The sequence below is a fragment of the Triticum aestivum genome, chromosome 1B, assembly GCF_018294505.1.
Source record: "Triticum aestivum cultivar Chinese Spring chromosome 1B, IWGSC CS RefSeq v2.1, whole genome shotgun sequence".
In the NCBI taxonomy this organism is placed as follows: Eukaryota; Viridiplantae; Streptophyta; class Magnoliopsida; order Poales; family Poaceae; genus Triticum; species Triticum aestivum.
The window spans coordinates 73,286,844-73,311,100 of NC_057795.1; the positions used below are offsets into that span (position 1 = coordinate 73,286,844).

General features: G+C 44.9%; 2 protein-coding genes across 2 annotated transcripts; both read left to right on the top strand.

The window, feature by feature from the left end:
- Nucleotides 1-6,889: 6,889 nt before the first annotated feature.
- On the top strand, nucleotides 6,890-11,367 carry LOC123087167 (uncharacterized). Its single transcript, XM_044509093.1, has 4 exons — nucleotides 6,890-7,111; nucleotides 8,785-8,830; nucleotides 10,579-11,084; nucleotides 11,168-11,367. Exons 2-4 carry the CDS (start codon nucleotides 8,787-8,789, stop codon nucleotides 11,200-11,202), a joined length of 585 nt encoding a protein of 194 aa, XP_044365028.1. The 5' UTR covers nucleotides 6,890-7,111; nucleotides 8,785-8,786; the 3' UTR covers nucleotides 11,203-11,367.
- A 5,497-nt stretch (nucleotides 11,368-16,864) lies between these two features.
- LOC123107995 (nuclear pore complex protein NUP98A) lies at nucleotides 16,865-23,553 on the top strand. Its single transcript, XM_044529873.1, has 9 exons — nucleotides 16,865-17,050; nucleotides 17,834-18,400; nucleotides 19,572-19,646; nucleotides 20,273-20,428; nucleotides 21,037-21,389; nucleotides 21,485-21,607; nucleotides 21,682-21,795; nucleotides 22,013-22,133; nucleotides 22,769-23,553. Exons 2-9 carry the CDS (start codon nucleotides 17,836-17,838, stop codon nucleotides 23,308-23,310), a joined length of 2,049 nt encoding a protein of 682 aa, XP_044385808.1. The 5' UTR covers nucleotides 16,865-17,050; nucleotides 17,834-17,835; the 3' UTR covers nucleotides 23,311-23,553.
- The last annotated feature ends 704 nt before the right edge of the window (nucleotides 23,554-24,257 follow it).

Sequence of the window (24,257 nt, forward strand, 5' to 3'; positions counted from 1 at the left end):
TTCAAGTTTGGTCTCCAACCTTGCCAATAATTATTTCATCATTTTCCGGAGCTCCACCAAAAATCCGAACATTTTTGGACCTTCCTTTCATCAAGTCCTAGTTCAAACCCATTTGAATTTCAAATGAGTTTGAATTTAAATCTTTCGATCATGCTCGCTTCTATTTTTCCTGGATCGAACTCATTTTTGTGAGTCCGGAAAAATTATCCCCATGTCCTACTTCTTCCCCTAACCCCTCTTTTTCTTTTCTTTCTCATCTCTGTTTTTTCTTTTCTTTTAGCAGTGAGAGAGAGCCCAGCCTAACGAGCAAACCAGGCCGGGCCGGCATGCTTCCTCGCAGCCCACCTCTCCAGCCGCAGCCAGCCGCAGCCCACTATCTAAGCAGGCCCAGCCGCGCCCCCCTCTAACCCTAGCCCGATCCCCTCGATCCCTCCTCCTCATCCCCTCGCGCCGCCACCTTCGTTCAGCGATCCCCATCGCACGCAGCCCCGCATGGCCAGGGAGCGCCGCCAGCACTCGACCCCACTCCCTCCTCTCGATCCCCATCTCCCTCTCGCCTCTCACCTCGCGCGCGACCCCGCCGCCGAACCATCTCCACCTCGCGATGCCTCCCTTTCTCGAGCGCCCCCGCGCCCTGCCAGCCTCGGCCTCCCGCGGCTGCCGCTGCTGGCCCCGCTGCCGAGCTCTCCACCGCGCCCGAACCCTCCTCTCGCTCGTCGCCCCGCCTCCAGGGTCCTCCCCTTGCTCCCGCGCTCCGCCCTCGCCGGAGAAGAGAGCCAGGCCGGAGCCCCGTCGGCCTCCTTGCCTCCGTCGCGTCCCGTTCCATCAGCCCCACGCCCGGCCTCCGCAACTCCACCGGGACGGCCAACTCCGGCGCCCCTCCGTCGCCCTCAAGCTCGTTCAACGGCCCCCTGTCTTCTCCTCATGCCCGCCGCCGTCTTCATCTGCGCCCGGAGGAGCCCACCGCCTCCCTACCTTCTGCTCGACCTCGTCCTCGGCCCCGAGATTCTGCTGCCATGGCGTCCCGAGCTCCGCCACACCTCTGCTCCTGCTTCCCCTTCATGCACCTGCCGACCACCACCGCACCGAGTCTTTTGCCTTGCTTCGTTTTGGTTTGGAGACTGAGACGAGACCGCCAAGATGCACCCTGGTTTCGCCAAGGCCCTCTGTTCGACTCCGTGTACAACTACACGGTGAGACGCCAAGTACCACGATGACCATCACTTGCCAAGTTCGGCTACATGGTGACGCGTCAAGTACCTCTACCGCGTCTACGGGATCGCCAAGAACGCGTACCTCGACGACCTGCCAAGTACCCCTTCGGATCGCCAAGTTCATCTACCACGTGTACCACTATCGTCGACCCTCGAAGACCCCGTGGACCCCGAACATCCACGGGACATGAACAACTACTTCCACTACGATATGTACCACTACCGTCACCCCGAAGATGTTGGATTCGTCAAGTACCTCTCCGAAAACGAACGTGTACAACTACTTCCACTACCGTCGCGAGAACGACTACTTCCCTCTACGAACTCGATCCGCCCGAAACGCACGCTTCGAAGGTATAACCCGAGACGACCGTGATGAGATGCCCTTGCATGTATGAGATGCTCGTGTTTGCGCCGTGCCCGTTTGTCTTTGCACGTTCCTCCTCGTTTGCCATGCCGTCGACCCGTGGGAACCCGGAAGCCGGGATCACCCCATCATCTTGCATGATACGCTCACGCCTCCTTTTGCACCGGTATCTCTGTGAGCTATCGGGACCGGAATGTTGCTGTGGCACCATTTTTGTTTCGCCGCCGTGGCACCCTTTTTGTTCCGCCATGGTGACCAAATGCTTCATAACATGCTCATGTCAACATTTTCATAAAATTGCATAAAACTTGCATATGTCATCCGCATCATGATAACAACATTTAAAATGTTTAAACTTGTTGTTGCATTAAATTGCTAAATGCATATGGGGATTTACCGGATTTGTTGTTTTTATATCCGGCCCCATTTAAATTGTTTAGATGGTATAGTTTATATTATGCTTCACCTCTTGCCATGTTTAACAACAGTTAATATTGTTGGGTAGCTTAAACGAGAGATAACTAAATAATTGATGTGGTGTTCCGTCAACATGCACCTCGTTGCATATTGAGCTCCACTTAACTTGTAGTATTGTTTGTTGCACTTTCCCATGCCATGCCTCATTAAACCGGACATGCATCATACTTGTTTGTGCATCATGACTTGTTTATGCTTGTGTGTTTACTATGTTGTTTGTTTCTTTCCGGGTTGCTTCTCTCGTTAGCTTCGGTTTCGTTCCGGAGTTGTGAGGATTTGTTCGTCTACGACCGTTTGTCTTCTTCATGGACTCGTTCTTCTTCCTTGCGGGATCTCAGGCAAGATGATCATACCCTCGAAATCACTACTATCTTTGCTATGCTAGTTTGCTCGCTCTTTTGCTATGCCAATGCTACGATGCCTACCATTTGCTTGTCAGCCTCCCAAATTGCCATGTCAAACCTCTAACCCACCATGTCCTAGCAAACCGTTGATTGGCTATGTTACCGCTTTGCTCAGCCCCTCTTATAGCGTTGTTAGTTGCAGGTGAAGATTGAAGTTTGTTCCTTGTTGGAACATGGAGATGTTGTTCCTTGTTGGAACATGTTTACTGGTTGGGATATCACAATATATCTTATTTAATTAATGCATCTATATACTTGGTAAAGGGTGGAAGGCTCGGCCTTATGCCTGGTGTTTTGTTCCACTCTTGCCGCCCTAGTTTCCGTCATATCGGTGTTATGTTCCCGGATTTTGCGTCCCTTACGCGGTTGGGCTATAATGGGAACCCCTTGACAGTTCGCCTTAAGTAAAGCTCCTCCAGCAATGCCCAACATTGGTTTTACCATTTGCACTAACAACCTACCACCTTCCCTTGGGTTCTGCAGACTCAAGGGTCATCTTTATTCTAACCCCCCCCGGGCCAGTGCTCCTCTGAGTGTTGGTCCGAACTAGAGCCCTGTACAGCGCCCCCTCGGGGAAACTCGAGGTTTGGTTTTAGTTGTACGGATTGCTCATCTGAGTGTGCCCTGAGAAAGAGATATGTGCAGCTCCTATCGGGATTTGTCGGCACATTCGGGCGGTGTTGCTGGTTTAGTTTTACCCTGTCGAAATGTCTTGTTGTACCGGGATACCGAGTCTGATCGGAACGTCTCGGGTGGAGGTCTATTCCTTCGTTGACCGTGAGAGCTTGTGATGGGCTAAGTTGGGACACCCCTGCAGGGTATTATCTTTCGAAAGCCGTGCCCGCGGTTATGGGCAGATGGGAATTTGTTAACGTCCGGTTGTAGAAAACCCGAAGTTGACCTTATTTAAAATACATCAACCGCGTGTGTAACCGTGATGGTCTCTTCTCGGCGGAGTCCGGGAGGTGAACACGGTGTTGGAGTTATGCTTGACGTAGGTTGTTATAGGATCACTTCTTGATCATACTCTTATCGACCGTGCTTTACCCTCTCTTCTCGCTCTCTTTTGCGATTGTAGCCACCATATATGCTAGTCGCTTGCTGCAGCTCCACCTCATTACTCCATCCTTCCTACAAGCTTAAATAGTCTTGATCTCGCGGGTGCGAGATTGCTGAGTCCCCGTGGCTCACAGATACTTCCAAAACCAGTTTGCAGGTGCCTATGTTACCGTGCAGATGACGCAACCAAGCTCAAGGAGGAGCTCGATGAAGATCTTGCCCTTTGTGTTGTTTCGTTCTAGTTGATCAGTAGTGGAGCCCAGTTGGGGTCGATCAGGGACCTTTGTCGCATTTGGGGTTCTTCTTTTATTTTGGTTCCGTAGTCGGACCTTGATTGTATCTGGATGATGTAATGCTTTATTCATGTAATTGTGTGAAGTGGCGATTGTAAGCCAACTATGTATCTCTTTCCCTTATGTATTACATGGGTTGTGTGAAGATTACCTCACTTGCGACATTGCTTTCAATGCGGTTATGCCTCTAAGTCATGCTTCGACACGTGGGAGATATAGCCGCATTGAGGGCGTTATAGTGACAAAAAGGTTCGTCGTAAAGGGTTACGTCGATGTAAATTTTGGCACTGGTCCAAATGACTTTAAGTCTTAATCTGGATACATATTGAAAGTGGGAGCAATTAGCTAGAGTAACTCCATGCAGAGCATTGTGGACATAGAATATTTTGCAAAATAGTGACAGACCCGTTGACTAAGTTTCTCTCACGAGCAAAACATGATCACACCTTAGTACTCTTTGGGTGTTAATCACATAGCGATGTGAACTAGATTATTGACTCTAGTAAACCCTTTGGGTGTTGATCACATGATGATGTGAACTATGGGTATTAATCACATGCAGATGTGAATATTGGTTTAAATCACATAGCGATGTGAACTAGATTATTGACTCTAGTGCAAGTGGGAGACTGAAGGAAATATGCCCTAGAGGCAATAATAAAGTTATTATTTATTTTCTTATTTCATGATAAATGTTTATTATTCATGCTAGAATTGTATTAACCGGAAACATGATACATGTGTGAATACATAGACAAACATATAGTCACTAGTATGCCTCTACTTGACTAGCTCATTAATCAAAGATGGTTATGTTTTCTAACCATAGACATGTGTTGTCATTTGATTAATGGGATCGCATCATTAGGAGAATGATGTGATTGACATGACCCATTCCGTTAGCCTAGCACTTGATCGTTTAGTATGTTGCTATTGCTTTCTTCATGACTTATACATGTTCCTGTAACTATGAGATTATGCAACTCCCGTTTACCGGAGGAACACTTTGGGTGCTACCAAACGTCACAACATAACTGGGTGATTATAAAGGAGTACTACAGGTGTCTTCGAAGGTACATGTTGGGTTGGCGTATTTCGAGATTAGGTTTTGTCACTCCGATTGTCGGAGAGGTATCTCTGGGCCCTCTCGGTAATGCACATCACTATAAGCCTTGCAAGCAATGTAGCTAATGAGTTAGTTATGGAATGATGCATTACGTAACGAGTAAAGAGACTTGCCGATAACGAGATTGAACTAGGTATTGGATACCGACGATCGAATCTCGGGCAGGTAACATACCGATGACAAAGGGAACAACATATGTTGTTATGCGGTTTGACCGATAAAGATCTTCGTAGAATATGTAGGAGCCAATATGGGCATCCAGGTTCCGCTATTGGTTATTGACCAAGAATAGTTCTAGGTCATGTCTACATATTTCTCGAACCTGTAGGGTCCGCACGCTTAAGGTTTCGATGACAGTTATATTATGCGAAGCCCTGCGCCGGTAGAGCATCATCATCGTCACCACGCTGTCGTGCTGACGGAACTCATCCCCGAAGCTTTGCTGGATCGGAGCCCGGGGATCGTCATCGAGCTGAACGTGTGCTGAACTCGGAGGTGCCATACGTTCGGTACTTGGATCGGTCGGATCGTGAAGACGTACGACTACATCAACCGCGTTGTCATAACGCTTCCACTTATGGTCTACGAGGGTACATGGACAACACTCTCCCCTCTCGTTGCTATGTCATCACCATGATCTTGCGTGTACGTAGGAATTTTTTTGAAATTACTACGTTCCCCAACAATACGGCCATTTGCTACAAACTGCACCGGTGACAACTCACTGTTTGCAATCTTATTCATCAGTGGTGACCGGTTGACAACATCGATGTCATTCAAAGATCCAGGCATTCCAAAGAATGCATGCCAAATCCAAGTCTCCTGATCGGCCACCGCTTCAAGGATTATAGTGGAACCCTTTTTTTGGCCGTGAAATTGCTCATGCCATGCCTTTGGACAATTCTTCCAACTCCAATGCATGCAATCTATTGAGCCAAGCATGCCAGGAAAGCCGCGCGCTTTGTTCATTGCCAATAGCCTTGCGGCGTCTTCAGCAGTGGGAGATCTCCAATACTCCTCGCCAAACACTTGCACAATTCCCACTGCAAAGCGCTTGACACACATGATGCCTTGGCTCTCACCCATAGCCAAGTGATCATCAACTAGATCAGTCGGGATACCGTATGCCAACATACGCAAAGCGGCTGTCACCTTCAGAAAGGTGCTATGCCCGAGCTCTCCGGCGGCATTCCTCCTTTGCTGGAAAAACTGGTCATCGCTCGCTAGTTTCTCTGGAATGCGCCTGAACAAGTCGGTGCTCATCCTAAACCGGCGACGAAAATACGACTCCGGGTATGTGGGATTCTCCACGAAATAGTTCTTCATCAATCTGTTATGGGCATCAATCCTATCTCTCCAAATTTTCTCCCGTCCCATAACCGAACCACCGTGCTTCGGTTTTTTATTGATATGCATAGATATGATCATTGCAAGATCCTCCTCCTCTTCCATATCAAATTCTTCTTCGGAAGAATCATACGACGAACTCATCTACAATGTTCAATACTATACTATAAAAACTACAATTCAAAACATGCACCAAATTCATGAAGTTTGAGCAATACATACCTTGTAGGCGTTTTGTCGAACACCTTGCGGGCGCGGCGCGGCAGCGAGCGCTCGGGCCGGCGAGACTAGGAGGGGATGCGGAGGAAGCGCAGCGGCACGGGGATACGCCGGGGAAGCGCCTGAACGGTCGCCGGGGGGGTGCGGGCGACGGCGGCAGCGCGGTCGGATGGGGGTGGAAGTGGGAGAGCGAGCGCTCGAGTGTGCCGCGCGCAGTAGCGGGCGTCCGAAATACACCGCGCGGGATAGTGCTTCCGACTCATTATAACGCGCGCCGTTTTTGCGCGTTCGCTGGAACGACCCGCCGTATTGCGCGCGCGTTAAAACGGCCTAATTTGCGGCGCGGCGCTAGTTTAGCGCGGCTGTTGTTGGAGATGCTGAAGACGGATGCTCTGTTCAGTCTACTTCTACACTACGCGCGATCCAGAAGTCCTCCAACTCCAAGTCCAGCCGCCGCTATATAAAATCCGCGCCGGCGCCAGACCGGGGAAGCCCACCCGCGCGCCTTCTCCTCCTCCTCTTTCACCCAAACGGCGGAGGACCCCTGCCGTCTCAAGCCCGTCGGCGCCCCGCCTCTCTCTCTCCGGTTGGAGCGCCGCCTTGCTGTAAGCATCCCCTCCTTACCCCGCACCAATTCGACCGGAACCCGGCGATTCTAGTTGCGAATCGCTCGTAGATCAAATCCGAGGCTAGGTTCGGCGGGTGCGTTGCCTACTTGATCGATGTGCTTCCCACGCTTGTGTCCCTGCCTGATTTTGGTTCAGTTCGGTTCTATCCCCAATCCGAGATAGGGTTCTTCGTGCGTTTGATTTCGTTTTCTTAGTGTGTGTTTGGTTCGGGAACGAAGTGTAATGTAATGTCATGGTTCCGTTCCACTAGAATGGGCTGGTTCCGTCCTTGTGTTTGGTAGTGGCAATTTGAAGGAATGAAATGGTTACATTCTAGTGTTCAGTTTGAGACATATGGAATGGAATGGATTTATTATGTCACCATGAACTGGATTGAATTTCAGTCAAACAAAGGCATATAAATATTGTTGTTGAATCGAAGGCTTGAGCACACTGTCAAAAACAAATCGTAGAGAAACAGAAAGAAAAGAATTGGACTGAAACACAAGATCAACAGCAGCCACCCAAATACCAAAGTCTGAATCTGAATCAACAGCAGCCACCTAAATTCCGTCAACAGCAGCTACCCAAATACAAAATCCAGTAGAGCTACTACAAATACCAAAATATCAAGAGCAGCTACCCAAATACCAAAATCTGGATCAACAGCAGCCACCCAAATTCGGCCATGCTCCTCCTATTCTTTTTCAGCCGACGGCGGGGTGAAGTCATCTATGGGTGAAGTGCACTTGCTCCTTCAGTTACTTTTCGGCACCGAGGCCGTCCAGCCACTTGAGCTCGGTAGCCATGGTAGAAAGCTCGGCCGGCCTTCCTGTCGCACCAGGCCACATGCCTCCTTCCACCAGATCTTTGGGGTTCGAGGAGGAGAGACAAGGGGCAGGGGACGCCGGCGAGGCTGCAGTTCCGAACAGGGGCAGAAGATGGTGCCCCGCAGGAGGGGAAGGTGCTACGGCCGCCGGCCGCCGGTATGGCCATCGAGGGAGAGAGGAGAGGAGAGGTCGTGGGTGGCTGGGGCGCGGGGTGGGTGAGTCGTGGAGGAAGGGAAGAGAGTCACGAGTGAAGCGTTCCGTGTGGTCCGGCCGATTTGGAGGAACGCCCAGGTTCAGTATAATCAGGGAATATGCCGTTCCCTGGAATGGGTGGGTTCCGGTTCCTTCGGTGATCTAAACACGAGAACGGGCTCTGGGAATGGAACCGACCCGTGCCGTTCCGCTTCGTGACTGAAACCAAACACACCTTTATTAGTTACAGTATTTAACTATTCTGCATTTATTGCCTAGATTCTTGTTTACCCCGTGGTTGGCGGGGTAGATCAAACTAATGGGAAGCTAAGAGTAACAAATTTATCAGGCCTCCGATCCAGAGGTGAAAGATTAGTTTATGATTTCTGAATGTAGCACGACGTATTGAGAAAATGCACCCACTCAACTACTTAAGTAGCTTTCATATAACTGCCAGGATAAACCGATGTGTGTTCGTTTCTGTGAATATTTTGCAATTTTGGCAAGAAGTGGCTTGCGTTTCTTCCTTTTCTGGTAGTACCTAGCAATTAGTGTCTTGTGTAACTGATGCAGTTTCATCTCCCATGCTTATTAGGGATTATTAACTTGTCATTCATTTAATTCAATTTAATCTTTGCTGTTTTGCAGTTATGATGGGTTCTTCATCATCTTGGTCTGTCCCGCCAGCCTCTGGGTCAGTCATGGGCTCTTCATCCTCATTCATTTTTGTCCACCGCGACCTCTGGTGCAGCCATGGGCTCTTGTCCATCCTCGTTTTGTTTCACAACGAGCTCTGGTGCAGCCATGGGCTCCTCTTCTCCTTTGTATAGCCCGACCTTTTGGCCACCCATGCGCCATTTTCCTCCATGAATTCTCTATTTTTTTTTGTTTTCATGGTTTGCTATTTGGTTATCCCTAAGTAGATTTGATGGGTTCTTATGTTTGTCAAGTTCAATACAATAATAGATGTGAATTCTTTGTCTTGCCCTGTTTGACCGTGCATGTGTACAATTTCTGGGGACGCCATCAAGTAAAACATCCGTGAGTAAGTTGATGAATAGGTGAAACATTCATGGTATAACTAGGAACAACATTTTTCTTGAGTTCATGGCCTAAGATATTTGTTAACCAAATGCCATGCACAAATAGATCGTGCAAGTACTAAAATTTCAGTAGTATAGTAGGATATGATGCATTTAACTACTGACTACTGAAGGACCGAAATCACTATTTTGACCTTTTCAGCAATCTTTGCCACAAAGTGAACTCGACATGAAAGTATTTCACGATCTGACCCTTTTAGCAACGCCACAGCCCGTGGCGTTTCTTCTCCATACAAAAACGCCGAAGTAGCTCGCGTTTCAGACCCACATACGAACGCCAAGCTAGCTAACGCTTTCGACCCACATGGAAACGCCAAGCACATTGGCGTTTCCGCCCAGGCAGAAACGCCATGATCGTTGGCGTTTGTGGCATGCATTTTGATCGACCGGACGAACACCGATTCGATGGGTCCAAACTCCGGCGGCCCCATCTGGCTGCTGCATGCATGCATGCATGATCTCCTTCGTTCAGTGTAAAAAATCACTGGCTGCATGCCGACAGCCGTCCCTGCCGTGACATTCCACTGGCGAATGAGAGCTGTTTACTTGCGAAAAAAAAGGGAGAAATTGCATCCAGGAGTCTGTGTTAATCAAGTCATTAACTTCAGATGTTAACCTAGTACGTACTGGACAGCAAGTACCACAAACCAGATCGCTAGACCTAGGCGAGATCAAACTGGAAACAGAACGAGAATACAGTACACCACGTCGGGAAGAACCACTGGGTGCGGTGCCGTTTTCTTATTTTTAGGCGCGCATCAGTGCTGTGCCGTGCACCTCTCCTCTGGCATTGGCAATGGCAATGGCCGCTACTGACGAACAGGGCCATGCACAGTGTGAGCCACAGGGACTTTCCAGTTTTCCTCTTGGAGCAAACCCAAACCCAAGCCCCCCCCCCCGCTGCTTCCTCCCACCTGCCTCTCCTGTGCTGCGCTGGAGCCAGTGATTTTTTACACTGAACGAAGGAGATCATGCATGCATGCATGCAGCAGCCAGATGGGGCCGCCGGAGTTTGGACCCATCGAATCGGTGTTCGTCCGGTCGATCAAAATGCATGCCACAAACGCCAACGATCATGGCGTTTCTGCCTGGTTCCATGTGGATCGGAAGCGTTAGCTAGCTTGGCGTTCGTATGTGGGTCTGAAACGCGAGCTACTTCGGTGTTTTTGTATGGAGAAGAAACGCCACGGGCTGTGGTGTTGCTAAAAGGGTCAGATTGTGAAATACTTTCATGTCGAGTTCACTTTGTGGCAAAGATTGCTGAAAAGGTCAGAATAGTGATTTCGTCCCTACTGAAGCACCATTGGCATTTTTTTGTGTTAATAGTTGGTTTTTATAGGGAATGTTCTTTACAAAATGGCGAACGTTATGAGATAACCAAGGCCTTATTGAAGTGCAAAATGGCAGAAGGAAGCTCAGTGAGCCAACATCTGGTCAAGCTAGTTGGTTACATGTGGAGGTTGGAAGCTTTGGGCACTCCCATCCCTGCCTGGCTTTGTACTGATCTTATCCTTCTGTCTCTACCCTCAAGCTTTAATGGCTTTATCACGAATTACATGATGTGGGAGATGGAGAAGAGCGTGAATGAATTGCTCAGGATGCTCAAGACCTTTGAGTATTGGATGCAGAAAGACACCAATTATGTGACGAAGAAGACAACTAGTTTTAAGAAGAAGTGCAAAGTCAAAAATGGCAAGGGCGTCATTAAGACCGACACCAAGGGAAAGCCTAAACGCGGCGCTGCTAAAGAGACTGAGTGCTTCTTTTGCAAGGACAAGGGTCATTGGAAAAGGAATTGCAAAAAGTTTTTGGCAGAAAAGAAGAAGTCTGAAAAGTCCAGCACAAGTATGATATTCATACATGTTATAGTTGTTTTTTCTGTTGATCCTCAATGCAATTCTTGGATATTTAATACTCGATCGATGCAGGGACTTCCGAGGACACTAGGACTGGTAAAGAATGAGGTGCTGTTCCGTGTCGAAACGGTGTTGAAGTTACCGCTCAAGCCGTCGGCGTCATGCCCTACATCTACCTCTATAATTCGTACTCCCTCCGTCCCAAAAACTTTGTATTAAATTTAGTATAAAGTTGAGACATATATTTTGGGACCGAGAGAGTACTATAACTTAGTAATTGTTATTTTGTTTCCGCGTTGTGTAAAAACATTATATTAGGATATTGTTTATCATGTGATGGATATATCTATATCTATCCGTACTAATAAGTAAGGTGTGATTCTTTGGGTTTTTAATCCGTTCATCCATATTATTATTACTAGCAAAAATGTCTGTGCGTTGCAACGGAAAAAAACACATGCTCTAGTCGTAACAAGAAAGCTTTCACAAATTCACCGGTCCACATTATCTAATTCAACATAGTGTCTCACATTTCTTGTCTCTTAGCGTCCTTTCCGCCATCACCGATCATGGACGCGGTGTCCAACTAATCGCGACACCGCAACGCGTTTGAACGTGATCAATCTTTAAGGTGACGATCTCAACCACCGCATGACACATTTATCAATAAACCGTGTCATCGCGGGCGAATGATACACCTAGTTCATACATATGAGCCGGTTCACCTTTAAACTGTGTATTTGTTTTTTAATGTATCGACTTTAATTTTAAAACACGTAAATACTTTTTAAATCACATGGAATTTTTAAAGATCTTGAATATTTTTTAAACTACGAATATATTTTTAAGCACAAGAACACTTTTTCCTTCTTTTTTTCTTTTTCTTTTTCTTTTTTTTCACAAACAATCTTCCAAATTAGAGAACATTTTTTGAAATCGTGAATACTTTTTCAAATTCATGAAGATTTTTTAATCATGAATAATTTTACAAATTCGTGAACATTTGTTTTGAAGTCGTGAATAATTTTTCAGATTCATGGATATTTTTTAAAATAATATTTTATTTTAAAATTCTTGAGCATTTTTTGGATCGTGAACATTTTTTCGAATTCATGATTCTTTTTTACAAAATTTGGGAACATCTTTGGATATTCGTGAATATTTTTACTTTTTTTGAAGAGTTTTTAAAATTTCCATGTATAGTATTTGAATTCGTTATTTTTATTCAAATTGATGAACATTTTTTGAATAACCAAACATTTTTCTAAAACCACGAACATTTTTTAAAATACACAAACATTTTATAATTTCTTGAATTTTTTTGAAAACTGTTTTTTTTAATAAAATTCGAACTACTTTAAAATCCCAAATTAGGAAAAGTGTTAGATTCAACCGGCTGATTTCACAGCTCGTTAAACCGCCCGCTTTGCTCGCCACGTGTCCATTGGACCCACTCACCGCTGGCAAACCACCATTCCTTATCTCTAGTGACACACGCAAACCGCCTAATCCTTTTCTCTTTCTTCAGGCCCCCTTCGTCTCCATCGCGACTCTCTCCTGCTGCTCCTCGACATGGCCACACTTTTCCTTTCCTCTGCCCAAAGCTGCTCCTCGACATGACCACACTTTTCCTTTCCTCTGCCCAAAGCTGTAATCCAATGGCCACTAGTAGGCAGATCGGACGGCTGATTCGTAGCAATGGCCTATTATTTATATGGTCCGTCACCCTTGTTGGCCCCCAGTTTACAAAAATAAATTGTCTAGGCCAATGGCGGAGCCAGGAAATATGTATTAGGGGGGCCAAGTGCTGCTAAAACAAGTTAGGGAGGGCCAAACTATAGCAAAATAGATTTTCAGCAACAAAAGATTACTAATTATGTCACTGTTCATAGCAGATTAGCAGCAAAATCCAGATGTTAGGGGGGGCCAGGGCCCCTGCCGGTCCCCCCTGTCTCCGCCACTGGTCTAGGCTGTGATTTGAACACTGCTCGATTCATTGAAGCATAGCACACTAGCCACCATCACCCATCTATTCTATATCTATATCTATACGAAATAATAAAGGGTTCTTGCTTTTGACGATACGTCACAAAAATTGCCTCCAAAATTGCAAAATATTACCCTTCAATGTCACCTATAAGTGATAAAAATAACGTTCTTACACAGGGGAAACCCTCGCCTGGGCCAGCACATGTAGTAGGGACCTCCTATAATGAGCTCTGCGCGCTGGGAGAAGACGTAGTGCATCTGTTTGGGCCGGCACATGTCTGGGCGAACTGTTTTTAAATTTTCTTTTTTTCTTTTTTCTTTTTTACATTTTCGCTTTTTCTACTTCAAATAATTGGAACTTCCAAAAAGTTCTGAAAATTAAAAAATGAGAATTTTGATATAAAATGCTTAGTAAAACATAAAATGTTTGTGGAAAAGATGTTCATAATTTTGTAAAAGAATGTTTGCTTATTCGAAAAATGTTTGAAATTTTGAAAGCAAATGTTTAGAAAATCAAAAAATGCTTGTAAATAGCAGAAATGTTTCATGAATTCAAAAAATGTTCTCGATTTTAGAAAATGTTCAAACATTTATAAAAGTGTTCATGAATTTGAAAAATGCCCACATTTCAAATATGTTCACGAGTCTAAGAACATGTTCATGATTTCAAAAATTGTTCATGAGAGTGATAGTGTATCTCGGTGATGCAGCAAAATATGGCCATGGCATTGGAGATTATGATTTTTTCCCCTGTTGCAACACGCGGGTCCTTTTGCTAGTATCCTTCCGTCCTTTGAAGAGTGTACTTCCAACTTTGTTGGAAAGTCAAATATTTTTTATATTTGACCATATTTATATAATAACAGACCAACATTTATGACATCAAATTAGTAGCATTAGATTCATGATAAATTATATTTTCATCATATACCTATTTGGTTTCACATGCATTAATATACTTTTGCACAAACACAGTCAAACTTTGAGATAATTTGACTCTCCTATAAAGTTGAAAATACTCTCTTCTTTGAAAGTACACTCTTTAAAGGATGGAGGGAGTATGTGTAAAAATAGAGATAGACTAAATATACACTCGATGCTTGGATGGATGAAGACGTATTTGCACATGCGCGACGACATAGTTGCACAATCACGTGGAATCATAGTCACACACACATTCGTAGAGTTGCACACTTTCATCAGCATAGTCGCACATGCATGGCCGCACGTTTTCATGCTCTTGTAGACATAGTCGCACATGCACGGCCGCAAAGTTGCACACGCACGATTGCAGAGTTGCACACCCTGGTCGGCATAGTTGCTTACGCACGAACTGCGCGATCACGCACTCTTGTCGGGTAGTAGCTCACGCACAGCTGCGGGAGTTGCACATGCGCGGCGGCGTAGTCACATAATCACGACAAGTGAGTTGCACATGCGTGACGTCATAGTCACACACGCATAGTCGCAAAGTTGCACATTTTCATCGGCATAGTCCCACACGCATGATCGCGGAGTTGCATGCTCTCATCGGCATGGTCGCACACGCACGCCCGCAAAGTTGCATGCTCTTGTCAGCATAGTTGCACACACATGATTGCGGAGTTGCACACCCTAGTCGGTATAGGTATGCTTACGCATAGACTGTGGGGTTGCACACTCTCGTCGGGTAGTAGCTTGCGCACGACTGCAGGAGTTGCATACGCGTGACGGCATAGTGGCACAATCACGGTTGTGAGAGTTGCACACGCGCGGCGACATGGTTGCACAATCACAGTTGTGGGGATTGCACACACTCGTTGGCATAGTTAGCCGGAACAACAGACGACGTTGCACGTCTCACTAGCAGAGATCTTTGGATGATGAAAACTGCACACCCATGACGGGTAGAGAAAAGTTGCTTATAGGCGCGAAGCTAAAGTTGCACATTTCACCAGCAGGGGGGCCGGAGGGGTGTTAACAGTGAAAACTACACCTCCACAGGATATGGGAAAAGTTGCACATCACTACTAGACGGTTGCCCGGGGCAGCATCCGAAGTTGCACATCCAATGCTAGGAAGTCGGTCGAGGTAGAGAACAATGAAAACTGCACATCCACGGGTAGAGGGAAAGTTGCACATCAACTACTGGCAGTTGGTCATGGCAGCAGACGAAATTGCACATCTCACTGGTAGAGGATAGTGTAGGGTGGAGGTGCCATCAGTGAAAACTGCATGTTCATGGGTAGGTAGAAAAGTTACACATCAACTATTAGGTAGTTGCACATTAACTGCTATGCATTTGCATCTAACAAGGACTAAATTGCATGCAAAAAAGTTCATCGAAACATACCCAAGCGGGTTCTAGTTGTGAAGAGCTTGTTGCGAGGACTCCTACGGTGAAAGCGGGTCTTAATTCCGATATTCAGTTCAAAAATTATGTCATTTTTAGAATTAAATGCATTCACACACGCTCACATCAGTTAAAACTACACGTCCACGAGTAGGGATAAAGTTGCACATCTACTACTAGGGAGTGGCACCAAATAGAGACGACTAAATTCCACACACATAAAAATCATCGAAACATACTCATGCGAGATTTAGTTTTGAAGAACATGTCAAGGTTCCAAAGGGTGAAAACAAATTTGAATTTTGACACTCAATTTGACAATTATAGCTTTTTGACTTGTCTTGAAACAAAATTAAAGACACGATAAGACAATACCTCCATCTTATATGCCAGTTGAACTAAATGGGACAAGAGACACACGTGTTCATGATACTAATGCACATGGGACTAGAGGCACATACGTGCATGCTAACTTTCTTAATTGATGGCTGCTCGAGGGCGCTATCGGGTAAACATTCGCCCGCTAGACACGTCCTTTATATATATGGCGTGAGTACTGGCATCAATTAAGTACTTCAAACACTTGACAAGAGTGCTAGCTTAGTAGCTCGAGGGCGCTATCAGGTATTTCCATTCAATTTTTGATGTTGTGTGAATTAAAATTGTATGCATTAGAGGAAACAATGACATTGTTGATTTTTTCACTGGGTTGCCAACACCGAGCCTAAAAGAATGGACCTTTGTATAAATGTTAATCCTTTTTATTTCCCAATTCACTTTTTCTGTTGGTTTCCTTCTTTTGTATCTTGCTTTGTTCACTAATATAAATTTACATCTGTTATATAGCTAGTTGTTTGTAACCATGGATGAACTGTTTTTTTGCTACCTTTCGATATTTATCTAAGTTAAATTGGCTTGCACATTACCAACTGCTAACTCACGTACCCACTGTCTTCTTCTCTTCTATAAGAAAAAAAACATAGCTACGCAAACGGGCTTCAGGACGGACGCGGCACGCCTCTGCCTACTAGTCCTTAGTAGTCTCGTGAAGCATGTATCAACATTTTAATGATCAATAAAATGCGGTATCGATGGCTTTTCCTCGAATAGAAAAAAAACCACGGCACTTTCTTTTAGATCGGAGAGAACATTCGGTACATCTTTCATGTTCCACCTCTCTTGCCGAGAAGTAGCTACCGAAGAAGACTTGTAGTCGTCGCTAGGTGGTCCATAGACCTAGTTGTAATTTTTATTACCTCTTGTGTTCTCTGTACTGCCATGATTGATGAATAGATTGGAAATTTCTCTCGCAAAAAAAAAAGCTACCGAAGAAGACTTAATAAAAATCGAAAAAAAAGGTGGCGTTGGAAGAAAGCTGACAAGTCATATTTTACTCTCGTGGCTTGATTTGTAAGCTAGTACTACACCACTCCTACGCTACCCGCGATCCGGAAGTCGTCCCCCAAGCCCAACCCCAACCGCCGCTGTAGTATATAAACCGCGCCGGCACCGCACCGGGGAGCCAACCTGCGCCACCTCGTCTCCTTCCACCCAGACGGTGGAGGACCCCCGCCCGCCCAACCCCGCGCCGCCGCGCCGCCCCTTCGATCGGACCGCCGCCTTCCTTCCTTCCTGTAAGCCTCCCCTCCTCCTCACCCTCCTCCCCGCCCCAATGCGACCGGAACCCGGCGATTCTATCTACTCGCGATTCGCTCGTAGGCCAAGTCCGACGCTAGTTCGCGGCGGCCGCATTGCCCGCCTGACGCGCTTCCCGCGCTTGTTTCCCCGCCTGATTCGGTTCGGTTCAGCTCCGTCCCCAATCCCGGGCTAGGGTTCTTCGGGTGCTTCGATTTTGATTAGGAGCTCCACTCCACTGCCGCGCCCGCCGGGGCAACCGCGTGCGTTTTCTCGTCGGTTTGTGCGACGGGCGCACGCACGCACGATTTGTTTTTTGTTTGTTTCTATACACATCATCGTTGAATGAATGAGCGAACTGGGCACGCGACGATCCCACTTTATTTGCACTTGCTCCCCTTCTGTTAGAAGCGCTGTTCTATGTGGTTTGATTCGGAGGGTTCGTTTGTTGGGTTTTCTCATTAGTTATTTAACTATTTGTGCTGCATTGCATTTGCTGCCTATATTCCAGTTTACCACGGGGTTGGCGGGGTAGATTAAACTAATGAGAAGTTATTAAGAGTTAACAAATTTAGTAGGCCTCCAATCCGGAGGTGAAGAATTACTTTATGGTTTCTGAATGTAGCACGACGTATGAGAAAATGCACCCACTCAGTGAATGTAACTGCCAGGATAGACGGATGTGTTTTTGTTTTAGTGAATATTTTTGCAATTTTGGCAAGGATTAATAAGATTATTAACTTGTCACTCGTCTAATTCGATTTGATTTTTGTTTTCTGCAGTTATGATGGGTTCTTCATCTTGGTCTACCCCCCCACCAGCCTTTGGCTCAGTCATGGGCTCTTCATCATCATTGTTCTCCACGCCGACCTCCGGTGCGGCCATGGGCTCTTCTCCATCCTTGTTCTGTTTCACGCCGGCATCTGGTGCAGCCACGGGCTCTTCTCCATACTCGTTTGGCATAAGGCCGGCCTCTGGTGCAGCCATGGGCCCTTCTTCATCCCCATTTGGTTCCACGCCGGTAGCCACGGGCTTTTTCCCATCCTCTGGTTTCACGCCATACGCTGGTCCAGCCATGGGATCCTCGTTTGGTTCCACGCCGGTAGCCACGGGCTTTTTCCCATCCTCTGGTTTCACGCCATACGCTGGTGCAGCCATGGGATCCTCGTTTGGTTCCACGCCGGTAGCCACGGGCTTATTTCCATCCTCGTCTGCTTTCACGCCTTCTTCTGGTGCAGCCATGGGCTCCTCTTCATCTTGGTGTGGCCCGGCATTTGGGCGATCCCCTAACGCCTTCGGGCACCCCATGCCCCATCAGGCACCTTTTTCATCCAACACACCATTTGGCTGTAAGTAGCCTTCTGTCCACCAATTCTCTATTTTATTTTAATCGTCTGCTATTTGGTTATCCTGAAGTAGATTTGATGGGTTCTTTCAATACAATGGTAGATGTGAATTCTATTTGTTAGCAGTGTCTTTCCCTGTTTGACTGTGCATGTGTTGGGTGAACAGTAAAATTTCTGGCCATGCCATCAAGTAGCATCCGTGAGTAAGTTCATGAATACGTGAAAGATTTATGGTGTAACTGAGAACACAATTTTCCTTGAGTTCATAACCCAAGATATTTGTTAACCAAATGTCCTGCACAACAAGATTGTGCAAGTACTACAATTCCAGTATGATACTAGGATGCATTTAACTCTGACTACTGAAGCACCATTGGAGTTCATAACCCAAGATATTTGTTAACCAAATGTCCTGCACAACAAGATTGTGCAAGTACTACAATTCCAGTATGATACTAGGATGCATTTAACTCTGACTACTGAAGCACCATTGGTGGTTTTTGACGTTTTTGGTTAACAGTTAGTCTTTTTCTTTCCTCGTGACTTATGATTGATATATAGTAGGAAGTATTCATTTAGCATTGACTTTTGATTTTCTCTAATTTGAAATTATGTATACTGAGGCTAATCAATCCAGTATGACTGTAATAAGGTCAACCAAACCAGTATGCTGATACTACAGGGTCTTTTGTAAGTTCTTGGAAGATCTGTTTTTGAATGGAGACGGACGCTATATAAACAGCTATAGTAGGCTGCAAGTGCTACTCTGTTCCCAGGAGCATGCCATTTTGGTTCATGGTCTCCACGATGTTCTTTGGATCGTTATTTTCTTCATGACATATTCACAAGTATCATGACAGTCTACAGGAATATTCTTTTACAAAACTACCCATATCATGAGCATGTATGTAGTCAATTCTGATATTTTATCAATAAATTATTTGTCATAATCAAAATTGTTTGCTGCATGCAGTGGTCATATTCCTTTGTGAAACCATTAGGGTATTTTTTCTTCTCTGAATTATTTGGCAATGTCACTGTTTTCTATGTTGCTTTCACTATTTCCAGCAGTAGATGTAATCCCAACATAACCTTGTTTTCTACGGTTTCATTACTCATAAGTTTACTCAGCACAGCTGATTTGACTAAACTAATTTCATATTGCTTTGTACAGCTACAACAGGCCAACATTATTCACATGTTCCTACCTTTGGGGTGCAATCTAAGCCTTCATTTGGGGCCTTTGGCCGTAAGTTTTGTGGTTTCTTTGTGCTTTTCATTCAGTTCATCATGTATTCACAAATTATAGTTGACCCAGTCTCTTACATTTTCAGCTGCTATCATTAAACATACTCCTCCGATCCAAAATAAGTTTTGCGGTTTTAGTTCAAATTTGGACTAAAACCATGTCACTTGTTTTGGATCGGAGGGAGTAGTTGAATATGTAAACTGGGCTGTGCATTGTAATTTGTCAACGCACTTTTAAATACCATTTTTGTTTTACTATTTGTGGATCTATTGACTCAAAACGCGATGCAGTAATCTGATCCTAATATTCATGCAAGTCTTTACATGATCTACTTTGTCTATTTGTTATGGGCAGTAGTGCCTTCTATACAATAACAATACACCTTCAGTGGTGATTAGTAATGGAAGTAGTTAGCTTATTTTGAAATAAGAGTTTTAAAACTGGGGAAAACCACTGGTCAAATGAGTCTGACCTTTTTCTTTGAATACGGCTGGTTTAAAGTTTAGTTGACTTATTGGTACTTACTTTTTTTCAATTTGATGTAAATTTTTCTTTCTTTGAGTTGAGTTATTATGAGATTTTATATGTTATTTCACTGTTTATTTTTTCACATCTTATTTATGTAGGAGTGTCTAAAAAAGGCAGCAGGGTTTCTGCTTATACCAGGACTCTTGGTGATGATCCTGAACGTAATTACTATGTATCTATTTCAGCAATGCCAGCATTCAAGAGCAAATCTCACGAGGAGCTTCGACATGAAGATTATAAGAAAGGAGACAAAGGTAAGATATTGAGTATTTCCAACACTTTAGACTCTTTTGTCCTGTTTAGATTTTTCATAAGTTCTATGAGGTCTCGGCAGGTTGCTGTGATGGTCAAGATCAGTAGGAGTTATGCACAGAAGGATAACTTGCAACTCAAGACATATAATACATCCCATAGTCCTAACTTTCTTATTGTACTCCCTCCGTTTCTAAATATAAGTATTTTTAGAGATTCCAATGGACTACATACGAAGCAAAATGAGTTAATCTACACTTTAAAATATGTCTATATACATCCGTATGTAGTCCATATTGAAATCTCTAAAAAGGCTTATATTTAGAAACGGAGGGAGTACTATTTACTCTAATACTTAATTGATTTTCTTCCAAATTTATCTTCAATCCTCTAGAGACCTAACCTAATGTGCAAGAACTTGACTAGTTCAATTAAAGCAACACGGTGCTGCTCTTGGTGCCCTGGCTGCAATCTGGGGCCAAAGAACGTGCATGGACCTTATATAATAACTGATGGTTAATAATTGTTGAATCTTTTGTTTTTTCATTATGTACTTATTTTATTAGTTTATATGGTTCTTATTACTAATCTAGGTTTGTATGTTCCCCAGGTGGTTTCAACTCAGAGGAGAGCAGAGTTCCTTGGGCTCATCATTCCTCGCAGCCTCAGCCCCAGCCCCCAGTGAATGCCTTCACAAATCCTGTCAAGCCATCATTGTTTTCATACTCTCCTGAGCCATCCTCAGCACCTGTGGGACTGCAATCCTCAGCACATGGTACCACCAACCCATTTTGGCTGCGCCCTCCAGGACCACCCCAGTCACCATTATTCTCATACCCTCCCGAGCCAATCCACAAGCCATCATGGTTTTCAAGCTCCTCTTTTGCACCATCTACTACATGTTGGGAAAACGTATCCAATAACACAGCAGCATATACAGCTCCTGCAGATACATCTTCTGCTGTAAGTATTCCTATAGAAGATTATTCTTTCAGGATGCATTTCATTCATAGGAGTTGGTATGTGTTCTCATTGATTAATTGTTCTGATTGAAGCAGCAAGGCCATATGTTTAGCCAAAATTTGTTCCCTTCAAAATCTACTCAATCTGGTGGAAGTTTACTCAGCTCTTCGGTTGCCCATTCAGCACCAGCTCCATCGCCAAACGGTCACTCCACTACTGTAGGTGTCACTGAATGGCTATATTTCCTGGCTTTTTGTTTCTTTATCTGATTTATTATTGTCGTCCTTTCCAGATAAATATTGATCAAGCTGAGAAAACTGTGGAGTTGTTACTACCAGTTGACATTACTACTGTAAGGATTAGATTTTCTCCAAAGAATGATGATACTGGCAGTCGTGCTACAGAGGTATGGCAATAAATATCCATAGCCCAGAATTGTGTTGCACAGTAAAACGAAATCTTGTGGACCTCTTCAAACATGTTTGAAGCCATATATGCTCACACGTTTAGGCTCATGAATATTCAGATAAAATGCTCCCAGTCGCTTTTTATTGCATCCAAAAAAATTGAATCTGTCCATTTCGAGTACCCCATAAATGAAATCCACATGTCCTTTTGCATAGGTTCATCATAATGTTAAAGCTTCAGCAACACCAGTGTCTTTCTGTATCTATCCTGGAGAGAACCAAGAGCTAACTATACAATCAGTGGAGCAGCATGACGGGAAACCATCTAGTTCAACAGGTAGATACTCCAGAAATTACCAGTGGTATTGTATCAGTTTCTTATCTTCTGGTACTAGTTTGTTCTGTAGACTTCTGATAGGTTGATGCTACATTATTTTTCCTTGACTTTTGATACTGCAATGTTTTTGTAGCAGTAATTTTCATTATAAGCATGATGTGTTTTTGTCTTTTCTATTTCACATTGCATCACAGACTTAAGTAGATGCAGGTTCAAGCAGAGTAAACAATATTTTGTTTTCCACATTAACTAGATACGCACATTTCTTGCTATAAAATGGATCCACTGTCATGTTCTACTTGATCCCATGGGAAAATTTATTGAAATAAGCTTTTGTTGCTTCATGCTAATAATTTGAATAAGCAAAAGAATTTACTAGCATCTTTACAGTGAAGATTCCTAGGAGTATTTTATTCAAATAAGCTTTTACTGTTTCATTCTACAAGCAATTCTTCACTGGCACGTTACAAATTTACAATGAAGAATCCTAGGAGCAAACCAAAGTTCTCCATTAGCACTTGTGGAGCCCAAATGTCAAAATATTTGATATCTCAGAACCGAAGCTACTTCATCCTATTTGTGTTGCCATATGATATATGCAATTGAGTTACTGACATCTTGTTCACCATCATCAGAATCCGCTGGGGAACAGAAAGGGTATATCAACGGTGCTAATCCATTTGATCCTGTGATAACTCCATTTGGTGGCGCCTCTGTGAGTGAGAGTGTCCTACCTCGGCTCTATAAGGCAGACTATTACACTTCGCCGTCGATCGCAGAGCTTGCTGCACGAGAAAGCAACGAGCCAGGTTGTTGCTCACATGTGAAGGACTTAACGGTCGGCAGGCATGGCTACGGCAGCATCAAGTTTGATGGAGAAACCGATGTGAGGAAGCTCGACATCGCTTCCATCGTGGAGTTCAAGGACCGCGAGATCCTGGTCTACACAGATGAGAGCAAGAGACCTCCTGTGGGGCAGGAGCTCAACAAGCCTGCAGAGATCACACTCCTGAATGTGAAGTGCGTCGATAAGAAGACCGGGTTGCAGTTGACGGAGGGGGCAGAAGTTGACAGGTATACGGAGATTCTGGCGCAATGGACCAAGAAGAATGGCGCTGAATTCGTGGCGTTTGATGCCGTGAATGGGGAGTGGAAGTTCAGGATCAAGCACTTTTAGTCAGTAGCTAGGTTCTTGGCAATATTAAGATTCCAGTCGCAACCAATACCATGGCTCTGTGGCTATGTAAAAAAAAAAAAAACTCTGTTCCTGCATCTTCTAGTGAGTCTCTTTGTTAGTCGACAGGCAGGCCTGTCAGAAACAATTTTAGATCACTTTTTCTTTTCCTTTCAGTGGCCTGTAACTGTTTACTTCTACCACTTTATCAATGAAAATCAGCAATCTGCTGCTTTTTCGTCAAAAGAAAAACAGTTTTAAATGTGTGGCTGGACTATATATTTGATTGTTCGTATGATATCCACAAGCTTGTGGGACATATGAGCACACATCTTTATTTCCTCGAGGAAATCTTGAGACAAGCTAAAACTACTCATCAGAGACACAAACTAAACTCTCAAATCAAGCCTCTTGTGGCCTACAGAGAAGAGAAGACGCACAGCCAGCCAGCCTCACCTCTCTGGCACCGGCCTAGCCGTAGCCGCCGCCGCGGCCGTGGAAGACGCGCACGGATGCACCCTGCCGGCGGCGGTCCATGAGTCGCAGTTTTTCTTCTTGATCTTATCTCCTTCACCGATACTCTTCACGGTCGTCTTCTTGGCGGCTTCTTGTTGGTTGATCCTCTGCCGGATCTTCTCCTGCCGCACATGTATCTGCGCATAGCTGAACCCCATGGAAGCCATGTTTGACCAGGCGCAGCTGAAAGATGCAGGCTACTCCAGCTACCTTCCTCTTAAAGCAAGATATAATCGGATCGTGTGTAGATGCTTGTGTGTGCATACATATGGATACGGGTGTATTTATATGCGCGGGCTGCAATTATTGGGGGGCGGGGCACCGAGTTTCTTGATGATATCCGGTGTGGACTTATCTCCTCTGGTGGTGGTAGGCGGTAGGTGTCGCCAGAGGGAGAGGAATTCGGAAGCAATCACAAACAGCGGCTGCCTTTT

Bases quoted from the DNA above. Each gene is read 5' to 3' on its own strand.
- LOC123087167 (XM_044509093.1), top strand. From the start codon at position 8,787: ATGATGGGTTCTTCATCATCTTGGTCTGTCCCGCCAGCCTCTGG. The intron at 8,831-10,578 runs GTCAGTCATGGG...TGGTTTTTATAG, and splicing joins TCTGTCCCGCCAGCCTCTGG to GGAATGTTCTTTACAAAATG. The intron at 11,085-11,167 runs GTATGATATTCA...CGATCGATGCAG, and splicing joins GTCTGAAAAGTCCAGCACAA to GGACTTCCGAGGACACTAGG.
- LOC123107995 (XM_044529873.1), top strand. From the start codon at position 17,836: ATGATGGGTTCTTCATCTTGGTCTACCCCCCCACCAGCCTTTGGCTCA. The intron at 19,647-20,272 runs GTAAGTTTTGTG...TTATTTATGTAG, and splicing joins TTCATTTGGGGCCTTTGGCC to GAGTGTCTAAAAAAGGCAGC. The intron at 22,134-22,768 runs GTAGATACTCCA...CACCATCATCAG, and splicing joins GAAACCATCTAGTTCAACAG to AATCCGCTGGGGAACAGAAA.